Below are 10832 nucleotides of genomic sequence, written 5' to 3' on the forward strand. Positions count from 1 at the left end.
TCGTGTTATCCAGTTAACTTCAGGGTAAACCTGATTTTTAGGACTGCAAAGGTGGTTCACTTCTTACTGGGCTACATTGCCATAGTAACTTATGCTGTAAATCTAACCTGCTACAGAGAAGGCCATGTGCCAGAATATTTTATTTTATACTGGTTGATCTCTAGAGTAAAATGTTAATTATATATATTTAATCTCTGTAATATTCTGGATATTTGTAATTGAGCTATTCATATACATGTTAGACTCATGTCTTATATTTTGTAATATATTGTATTATTTCATTTAGTTCAGTCTGTCACTGTTCTTATTGTCTTGGAGCAACTGGAACCACATAATTTCCTTAAGGATTAATAAAGTATTCTGAGTCATATTTTTATATTACAGTTCTATCTGTAAAAATCAGCCTTTCTGATGGCCGTACACTTGTGAATGTTTGTAATTTGTCTGCCAATGCTACCACTTTTGTGTGAACGCGCAGGGGGAACCTGAGTATTAGCTAGTTAATAATCTGTTTCATGTGACTGCTTATCCTGACTAAGTGAATCTAGATAACAGATAGATAGCCTGGGTATGTTGAATTCACTTCATCGTACAGAACCAAGGATGTGGTGGACTGATTTTAGCTCTGAATCCAGTTTAGCTGTTTGGTTTCCAAAAGAGAAAGAACCACAGATGTGATGTTAATTAAAGTTTAACATATGCATTTTGCTTCAAATGTCAGTGAACAACCATGCTTAATATTTATGAATACTGAACAATTTAATAGGTATTTTTGCCAAAAAATCTGAGTCGTAAATAGTAGTATAAACACCTGGTGTATTTGATTCCATGTGGCGCCGTCATACATTTGGTTATTACACAGTAACTCCATGTACACATCTAAAATGTTTGGAATTTTCAAATCCAACTAAAGGGCTTGTACACAAGTTCAGGAGGTGATAACTGACGAGATAAGCTGAGTCAGGCAGCTTGATCAGAGACCTAAGAGACAGTTATGCCCCATTGGCCAGTCAAGTTTTTATCCTGTACTGAGGAATGTTTGGCACCGTCCCATACTGGTTTTAGCCAGAGTTAGAAGAAATCACCAGAAATGTAATGAAGTACAATAAGTAGTCATAAATCAATGAAATGTATATATTTCTTTAAATTAACTCAACATAAGGGCTGCATGCCCTATTGTGGAGTAGACAGATTGTAAGCATGGAAAAAAGCCCTTACAGTGCAAATAAAGTTGATGCAGTGTGAAGAAGACGAAATTGTTCAATTAAACCAATGTTTAATAAATGATTTATTGTTTTATACAGTTTAAAAGCATACAAGTATGCATTTTACTTCAGACATAATCTAATGGAGTTTGTTCTTAGATATTTTTAAAAATCTTTTTCGGTCTTTTTTTTCTCATTTAAATTCTAATCCTGCCAACAGGTCTCAAAAGCGACACCTGTCAACGGAGAAAGGGGCAGCCAGAGCAGTTACTGGGTGGATTGGTTTCTGTCAGACTGCTTCAGATCCTGTCTGATGGGTTTTTTTGTGCTCATGAAACGGTTAACATCTGGAGAAACGTAAGGTGCTTGCACAAGTAAAACGGCTGTTTGAAACAGGAAGCTTTTCACGTTTGCGATAAAGCAGTAAAGAGGCCCTTATGCACGTTTTTCCTTCTTAATATACAAATATCTAATTAATTTCACTCATTCCACCTCATTTAAAATGTATTTTTATTATTATTTTTAAACCCACAGTTATACTACAGGGGTTAATTTAGAAGTGCTGAGATTGCGCACTTGACCGTTCACCTGCATTGGGTAAGAATAAGATAAGAAGCGCCATGAGTCACTCCGGCCAGAGATGGCGATGATGCCGAGCATTATCCTACCTACACCCAGTTATCAGTCTTCAGCTAACAGAGAAGTAGCCTACACTTTACAATGAGAACTTATCAAACGCTCAGCGTAAGTATAATTAATCATATCAGCGGGTGTTGTTTGTGTTTCGGATACAGGATTTGCCAATTAAACCGCGACTTTAACGACAACAGGCCACAGCACCTCGTTCATATAGGGCACAGTATATGAGAGGCGGCGATGCAGCAGCGTGCTATTTTCACAGCTCACGTTTAAAGCTTTAAATTTGAACCTCTTTTCGCTGATTTGGAGAATTGTCTGGGAACTTGTGGGATTATTTAATTAATTCATTTGTAGCCACACTGACGGGTAAAGTTTCATAGATACTACTTACCTCGTAGTGCTTCATCTTGGCAGTTTGCACCCCTTCCTTAGTATCCCAGATGAGTGACAGGAGACCGTCCAATCAGCGAAGTAATACACAACTGCTGAGGCACGGAGCCGTGCACCATAGGTCAGCACTGCGATCGCGCCGCAGCCAATCAGCTCCCGCATCAATTGCGCGTACACGCCCGGCTTATCAAGGATGTAGCCAATGGGACGAGCATTGGGAGCGGTCGCGTCTACGCCGATATTGTTGGATTTTTTTGTAGTCTAAAGGGCAGCTCTATCAAGTGAACAAGAGATTGTAGAAAACGGTTTTTCCTTGCAGTCACCCGTTCTCAATTATCTAGTACTTTTTATGTTTACTTGCTTTTACTTTGGATATTTTTTGACTGGAACTACATCATTTAAACTTTAAACGTTTGCTTAGTCTTTGGGTCATCTAATCTAGCTAATGGGTCATCTTATCCCTGTAAATTAAGTGTTGTATTAATAAAGTTTGATTTTTTTAAATTACCTGTCATGTGTCACTTCAGTGTCTCAAATTTAATGTATTAGTGCATTTGTATGTTTTTGTTTGTCACATTACTGGTGGACTCTTTTGTCACTCCATTTCCTCTTTCAGAATCACTTTTCAACCACTCAACATTTGACCAATGGACAGCATCCTCCAAGTCGAGCTACATGCAGTTGGGATTTGTGCTTAACGCATGGTAGTGCGATTGTGTCAGTTTGCCACTGTGCATAGGTAAATACACATTATTTACCTATGTAACTTGTGTTTACCTATACCTATTCACCTAATTTTCAATAGGTGTAAAAGTGCTTCTGTGCAAGCCTCCAAAATTCTTCTGCATGCTGCTCAACATGGATGATACTGAGGGTTGGTAATAAGCAAAGGGAATGACAAGACATAATGTGGATTGCACAACACTGGTCACTATATTCTTCATTTCCAGTTAATACTTGTACAGCTGCTATTATTGTGTATATATTTATTTATTTATATTTCTTCATACATTCTTATATAGTTCTATACTGTGTATTGTGTATTTTGTTGTACAGTTATTTTATTTTCAACTTTAATTTATATATTTTGGCTTATTCTTTCCCAGTTAAATTTACCCTTCATTCTAATTTGTGTTGTACAGTTATTTCATTTTTAACCTTAATTTTTTATATTTTATTCCTTCCTAGTTAAATTTACACTTTTTTAATTTTTTATATTTATTTCCTATCTTATTCATAGCCTTTTCCTTTTTTTTTCTGTAAGTCACGAGCAGTTGTCTAAGCATTTCACTGCATATCGTACTGTGTATGACTGTGTACGTGACAAATACAATTTTGAATTTTGAATTTGACAGCAAACCCCCCCAAAAAGGTTTAGGATTAGGTTAACTGGTGATTCTAAACTAGACAAATCTATGAGTGTCAATGGTTGTCTCTCTCTACTCAGTGTGGTGTGTTGTTAATCTTACAATAGGCTGGCAACCTGTTCAGGGTGTACCCTGCCTCTCGTCCTATGAGAAAAAAAAAATGGAGACTGCTACAGTGATTTGGGTGAGTCTTTCTGTTACCACCCTTTCAGTTTGTACTGGCAGCAGCACTCGCCTGGAAAACAGGTTTTCCTTCACATGACGAAGAAGTTTATCTTACAAATTGGAATATATTACTTTTATACAACCCAGTGCTGTCTTGCACAACAGCAAATGAAACTGAGGAAACCCACAGAGTGCAGACAGGAGTCTAGTGATACTTGTAATTAAAAAAAAAAAGATTTAGTCACTTTTTGATAAAACATAGTGAATTATATATATAGTATGGTAATGAGGAGCTATGTTACCATAAACTCCGCTGTTGCTCCAGTGCATCGTTATTTTAACTTATATTAAATTCTCTGAAACTCAAGAGAGATGGAGGCCCGTTTTACCAAAGAATATCACAGCATTTGGTGTTTTGATGATGGTGTCTGTATTAATTTGTAGTGAACCTTTCCTCAGGCAGAGGTTCTCAAACTGTGGGTTGGTTACCCACTGATAGACAAAAATGTTCACTCAATATGGTAGATTTCTATTGAGTAAATAAGAAAACTTGAGTTTGTTGATGCTATTGTGTGTTTTGTACTTAAGTCAGATTTAGCTTGGATCCTTTTTTAAAATAAGTGATTAATAATAATAATAATTATTATTATTAGTATAATAATGAAAAGGTGGTCTTAGCAGTGGCAGCAAATCATTACATTTATGTATTATCTAGCTTCAACATTTAAATCAGTTTGTGTAAAACAGAGATTTTAAAAAATGCAGTTTAAAGAGATAAAAAAGTGGGCTTCCAGATGTGGCTACATGGTAGAATACAGCCAAATCACAGTAACATGGCAGTTACTGTATCTCTTTCACATGTTTCTTGTCTGCTTTCCTCTGATTGAGGTAACAGGTCTAAAAAAGGCTGATCCCTCCTGATGGCACAGTGTTATTGTTACATCTTCCTGTTCACCACCAGTCAGTAAGCAGTGGATTTATTTGTCTTAAATCTGGGCTGCACCCAAGCGTGAAAGTTCCTGCCAGCAGTTCACTCAGCTTCAGATTGCATTTGGTGTGCCAAGCCAATAATCCCACAGGACATGTAGGAATGGATTTTTTCTAATGTTTGAAATATTTTAGAGTAATCAAGAGTGGTCTTGTGATCTTGCTTTGCATCAAAATAAACCTAAAGTTATGTTTATCAAGACAGTGAGGGCCGTCAAACATACCAGAAACAACTTAGTCATGGCTTTGCAGAATCTGGGGTGTGAAAATTGGAGAAAAGCCCTGAAATAAAGTTTTTCAACGAAATGGTATTCTCTGTAAAGTTACGTATTGTCAGCATTGCTACACAAGAGCAAAAATGTATGGACATAAAGTACTATGCTCTTTACTTACAAATACTCTACATATAAAGATTTTATGCTTTTAAGTCATTTATTTATTTGTACGGTGCTTTCTGAAACACACAGTTTGTAAAAAACAAAACTCCATATTAAAGGTGAGTATATATGTTCAAGCATACAGACACAAAGTCAAATAGGCGTTCTTATGTTCTAATTCTAACATACACACTTGAATGCACACATCAGATGTAAACTATGGCCAAAAATAATAGGAGAAGGATTCAGAAAAGGCTGACCTATAAAAAAGGGTTTTCAGCAGTGCCTTGAAACAGACCACTGATTCAGTTGCCCTGACAGGGTGAGAAAGGCTTCTCCAAAGTTTAGGCACTCCAACCTCAAATGAGTGATCACCTCTGGTTTTAAAATAAGATTGTTGAAAGAGACCCTGATCAGATGATCTGAGAGGCCATTTGGTGTTATAAAGCATACATACATACATATACATACACGAGTCTGACCATATGGGGCTTTATATGTCATTAATATAATTTTAAATAAAAACAAATTCTGCTTAATTAGAAGAAAATGTTTTCAGTAGGTTGTTCTGGAGTACTTACTGGAGTACTGATCTGGCCCTTTTGAAAGCAAATTGGGCTGTGTGTGGTCCGTGAACTAAAATATGTTTGACACTCTTGGATCAGGCATGAAACGTAGGTTGAGAAATATGTCCGACACCACATGAAGGCATCATGGCGTGACGTCCCGCTGGGCGTGTCCCTGGCGCAGCGTCACCGAGGAGATTGTTCAGGCTGGTTATGGAAAACTCTGGAAGTTTCCACACTGTTTATAAAGAAAATATGCGGGGCTGAGCGGATCGAGTTGAGTCAGGATTGAGGACGTGCGGCAGAAGTTCATCACCAGCAATTTACCAACAGCTACAACAGGTTAGACCACTGGTTGGTCAAAATGGGTAAAGACTACTATGAGATTTTGGGGATTAAGAAAGGAGCATCGGAGGACGACATCAAGAAAGCTTATCGTAAGCAGGCTCTGCGTTATCATCCTGACAAAAACAAGTCACCGGGAGCCGAGGAGAAATTCAAGGAGATTGCTGAAGCTTACGACGTTTTGAGCGACCCTAAGAAAAAAGATATATACGACCGTTTTGGCGAAGAAGGTAAGTTTTCTAAATCATGCAATATTGCGGGGCCAATAATCGTCAAGGCGCCGTCAAAATAACGTTTAACACAGTTGGAGCTACGAGCTGTCAACAAGGCTGGGTGGAAACAACAGTTCTGAACATGTGTAGACTAAACTGGGATAATCCTGTGTGTCATGGCGCTGTCCTGGCTCTCCTGTCCTCCGACCTTCAGTCAGTGGCTTGTCTCTGAGCCAGGACAGGAGAGCTGGTCTGCTGACGGCAATACTCGCATTGCATGTTTCTGCAAGAACTTGATGAAGTACGTAGAGAAGCTGGAGGGTTCTGCATCTGACGGGACAGGAAAGGGGCGGGGGGCTCGGCTTTTAGGCCCTAACGATGACTAGCTAACCTCGGTGTTGATATTTTTAGTTCACAAAAACCTGAAATGGTGGAAACTTCTACTTAAGTATTAGCACAGATGTTTTAACATTACAACAAGCCAAAGTATAAAGCATAATATGCTTATAGTTTAAAGTCTTCAAAGTCAACAACAAAGTAAAGCTTTAAAATAAATGGATATCAATTAAAAAATGTACATCTAAAGTATAGTGAAGTGGAAGCATAACCTTCAAGTGCTTCAGCGTTGTCCTCGTTGTACTAAGCTGCAGTCCACCATTGCTCTTATTCATGCTGTTAGACAATGATGATGGACATTGTGAGATTAACAGTACTCTAGCGCAAGGGTATTGGTAGAGGGGGGCAGTGCCACTCCATGCACCCAACTGGACATATCCCAGCTACTCTCATGGAATACTTAAGTTACTCCTAGTAAAGCCTGGTAAAATTGTGAAAAATCACCTACCCAGTGCACTCATGCAGTGGAAACCTCAGTTATCCCCAGTGATCACAGCATTACACAAGCATTCGTGTTGTATTTCTTCACATTCTTCTTGGTACCTCCTGAACTGAGAGCATTTCCAAATAAGGATGCTGACAAGTAATATTTTGGCACCCAGTTAAACAGCAGCTGCTGTATAACTTTGGTTATACAGCAGCGGTTTGTGCCACTTTTTCTTGGGGGGTTGCTATTAATTCTAACATGACAAATGTGTTTTAGCCCTGTTTCCTGGCTGATTTTAGTGTTATGGTAGTTTCACATCTGCTTTTGTACTTTAAAGGGTGTTTGCAAAATCAAAGCACGAAATAACTTTGTTCATACTATTGTTTAAATGAAAAAACATGATAAAATTCTCTTTATACCAGCATTCACGTGAACCTCATTAGTGTATGGGATATTTTAAAATCATTACTAATAAAAATCTAAAATTAGTAATTTGCATTAAATAAGTTGCACAAAAGTAAGATAATGATGACTAACAACTGTTTCTTACAAGAATAAAAAAAACAAACAAACAAACTTACTGCAGTGTGCCAAACCCAAACTGAATCCTTTTAATCTGATTGTTTCTACTACGCTTTCAGGACTGAAAGGCGGAGGCCCTACTGGTGGTGGTAGTGGTGGTCCTGGCACCTTCAGCTACACCTTCCAGGGCGACCCCCATGCCATCTTTGCAGAGTTCTTCGGTGGACGTAACCCATTTGAACAGTTCTTTGGCGGGCGGAATGGAGGCATGGATGAGGAAATGGACACTGATGACCCATTTGCCCGCTTTGGGATGGGTGGCGGCGGAATGGGGGGAATGGGTGGGTTCCCTCGCTCCTTCAGCTCTGGTATGGGCGGTCACACTAGTGTGGTAAAGAAGCAGCAGGATCCTCCTGTAGTTCACGATCTCCGGGTGACCTTGGAGGAAGTGTTGTCAGGTTGCACCAAAAAAATGAAAATCTCTCGGAAAAGGCTGAACCCTGATGGCCGAACATTAAGGAAAGAAGAGAAAATCCTAGAGGTGCAAATAAAGAAAGGCTGGAAAGAGGGCACTAAAATTACGTTTCCTAAAGAGGGAGACGAGACTCCTACAAACATTCCAGCTGACATTGCATTTGTGTTGAAAGACAAGCCACATCCAGTGTTCAAACGTGACGGCTCTGACATCATTTACACCGCTAAGATCTCACTCAGAGATGTAAGTAAGAGTACATATAACTTTAAAAATACATTTTCAATGTTTGTTTTTTTGTTTGTTTGTTTTTAATCAATTTAAATGTTAAATAAATGACATATGAAGTTAACTGGAATTCCTAATGTTTTTCTTCTTTATCTTATCTTCTGATTCTCCAGGCTTTGTGTGGCTGTACAGTCAATGCACCCACAGTAGATGGCAGAACAGTCACTGTGTCATCAACAGATATTGTGCATCCGGGGATGAAGCGACGAATTAGTGGAGAAGGGCTACCTTATCCCAAACGACCTGATCGTCGGGGAGACCTAATAGTAGAGTATGAGGTCAGGTTCCCAGAGCGGCTCACTCAGAGCGCGCGGGACACAATTGCTCAGGTCCTTCCTCGATCTTAAAAAAGACAATCATACCAACAAAACGAAAACAAAGCTGCCAATATAAATGTTTTCAAACATCACGTGGTTACTCGTGGCGGTTAAACTCACTCCAGCCAATATAGGACAAACTGATGAGTCAGATCATCCTCGGTCTACTTGATCATCTGTAGTGTCAGAACCACCTTTGGAACACGCTTACCTGAATGGGTGAAGCAATTCACATACTAGAATGTAAATATATGACCGATACTGTGTGGTGTTTGATTTACTGAATATTATATTTTGATGACACTGAGTGTATATAAAATTCATGTGCGCTATTCTGCGGGAGCTCTTGTTCATTCTAAAAGTCTCATTAAGAAGTTTTTATTTTTTTTGTAAGAAATTGCAACAGGAAGGTTTCCATTGCAATGTTTACATAGTTAGTATAGAGGTCTTATAACATTTCTAATGATAGATAAAAAGTTTCCTTTTCTGAGAGACTTGCTTCTTGACATCAAGAGATTTTATGTGTGTTTGAATGAGTGGTGTTGCAGTTGATGCTGTAAGGAGTGACATTTAAATCACAAGTGTTGTGCTATCTTTGGACAATAAAGACATTAAAATTGTTTAATGTTAAAGAGAGTAGTCTTACTGTTTTTGTTTGTTTGGTTTTTTTATTGCTCTGTGAGTATTTCATAATAAGGTCTGTCAAAAGTGATACTGTTTCCATGTAATGGAAGGAAAATGAAAATTCAATAAGGGCAAATTTTACCTCATGATTTTCTTCCTCTGGTGAATGTCTGCTATTCTACAGAGATGAAAGGAACACTATATGAGGGGAACTGTCCGAGTCTCCTACATTCACTAAGTGTGATGTCACTTTTGACTAACAAGGTTTAAATTCAAAGTCTTGTCTGCTGCCGCTATAAATATGCATACTTAATTCTATAATTTAATCTCTTTGAAATTTTGCCTTTGTAAACCACCACAGTTTAGTTATATGCTGTTTGATTTAAACTTAAGTGCCGACTATAAGATGCATCTCAAGGGGTTTAACCATTGTATTAACATTGTATTAATGGACGTGCAACTTTTTTTTTTTTTAATAAATATTTCCCCAGTTTTAGAGGTTCAAAAGTAACTGGATTGTTGGCTGATAGGTTCCATGGTCTGATGAGTCCTATTCTCTTGTTACTTTTATGACAAATTAAGCAGATTAAAGATCTGGAATTAATTCTAGGTTTTGAGCTTGTATTTGATAACTTTCACTTGAACTCTAAATATGAGGTCTAAAAAATATTGATAAAAGCTTTGAAAGCCACTATTAATCTGAATCCAGAGAAAACCTAGCACATTTTCCATTTTAATCATTTTAAGATGATTTTTTTTTTGTAATACTAGGATGGAAATCAAGTCCACAAACAATGTCAAGAACCCAAAGGTTTGTTTACACCATTGTGGTTCCCAACTCAACTGGGATAGGCTCATGTGATTGACTTGTTTTTGAAGAATACCATTTCTTTGCTTTAAGAAATTTTTGGGTTTCTTTTACAATATGTTTTTTATCAGTTTTCAATGTGACTCACGACCTGATCAGTTTTGCAGCATTTGGCTGAATCTGAGTAGAGTATAGCTCTGTACACATCAAGATTCATCCTGCTGCCTCTATCAGTAGTCACATCATCAGTAAACACTAGTGACCTAGTTCCACTGGCAGTCATACATCCCATTAGATTACCTTTACCAGATGCCAACATAAGTTAAACAAGGATATCATTCTGTTATCTGGATTCATAAGACAAAACTACACCATGATAAAAATGTAAGCAGGTTAAACACATAATACAGACTTAAAGTAACACTGCTGTAGGTGAATCAGAGGCATGAAGTTCACACTGACGCCTCTGTCTTTCTAAATGGAGGGACAGTAACTGCATGTGTATATGTAAGTGTGTAAAAAATTATAGTAAGGTTAACAGCAACAGTATTTTGTCTATATCCGCCATTGTAGCAATTTTGTCTCGTAAACAATAACGTGGCGCACAGCATGACGTCAAAAAGGCGCACACCTTTGACGTTTCGTGCCTCTATTTTCCTCATCCACGCATAAATGCAAAAACTGAGTTTTCGAAAATCTTTACCCTGGCAGGAGGTTTTATAAAT

The 10832-nt window shown here is 38.0% G+C and overlaps 2 protein-coding genes across 2 annotated transcripts in view; one reads left to right on the top strand and one right to left on the bottom strand.

Annotated features, from left to right (window-relative positions):
- The window catches only part of tecrb (trans-2,3-enoyl-CoA reductase b), a 15473-nt gene extending 13131 nt beyond the window's left edge, over positions 1-2342 (bottom strand). The window contains exon 1 of the mRNA XM_005931368.2: positions 2236-2342. Coding sequence (XP_005931430.1) covers positions 2236-2250 — 15 coding nt within the window. The 5' untranslated portion in view covers positions 2251-2342. The remainder of the gene's footprint in view (positions 1-2235) is intronic.
- Positions 2343-5864: 3522 nt separating this feature from the next.
- Positions 5865-9307, top strand: dnajb1b (DnaJ heat shock protein family (Hsp40) member B1b). The gene is made up of 3 exons (XM_005931367.3): positions 5865-6271; positions 7718-8316; positions 8472-9307. Exons 1-3 carry the CDS (start codon positions 6061-6063, stop codon positions 8703-8705), a joined length of 1044 nt encoding a protein of 347 aa, XP_005931429.1. The 5' UTR covers positions 5865-6060; the 3' UTR covers positions 8706-9307.
- The last annotated feature ends 1525 nt before the right edge of the window (positions 9308-10832 follow it).

The sequence above is a fragment of the Haplochromis burtoni genome, unplaced genomic scaffold (assembly GCF_018398535.1).
Source record: "Haplochromis burtoni strain Fernald_Lab_line unplaced genomic scaffold, NCSU_Asbu1 Contig_140, whole genome shotgun sequence".
NCBI lineage: Eukaryota > Metazoa > Chordata > Actinopteri > Cichliformes > Cichlidae > Haplochromis > Haplochromis burtoni.

Coding starts and splice junctions, on each gene's coding strand:
- dnajb1b (XM_005931367.3), top strand. CDS start 6,061: ATGGGTAAAGACTACTATGAGATTTTGGGGATTAAGAAAGGAGCATCG. Junction 6,272..7,717: donor CGACCGTTTTGGCGAAGAAG/GTAAGTTTTCTA, acceptor CTACGCTTTCAG/GACTGAAAGGCGGAGGCCCT. Junction 8,317..8,471: donor CTAAGATCTCACTCAGAGAT/GTAAGTAAGAGT, acceptor CTGATTCTCCAG/GCTTTGTGTGGCTGTACAGT.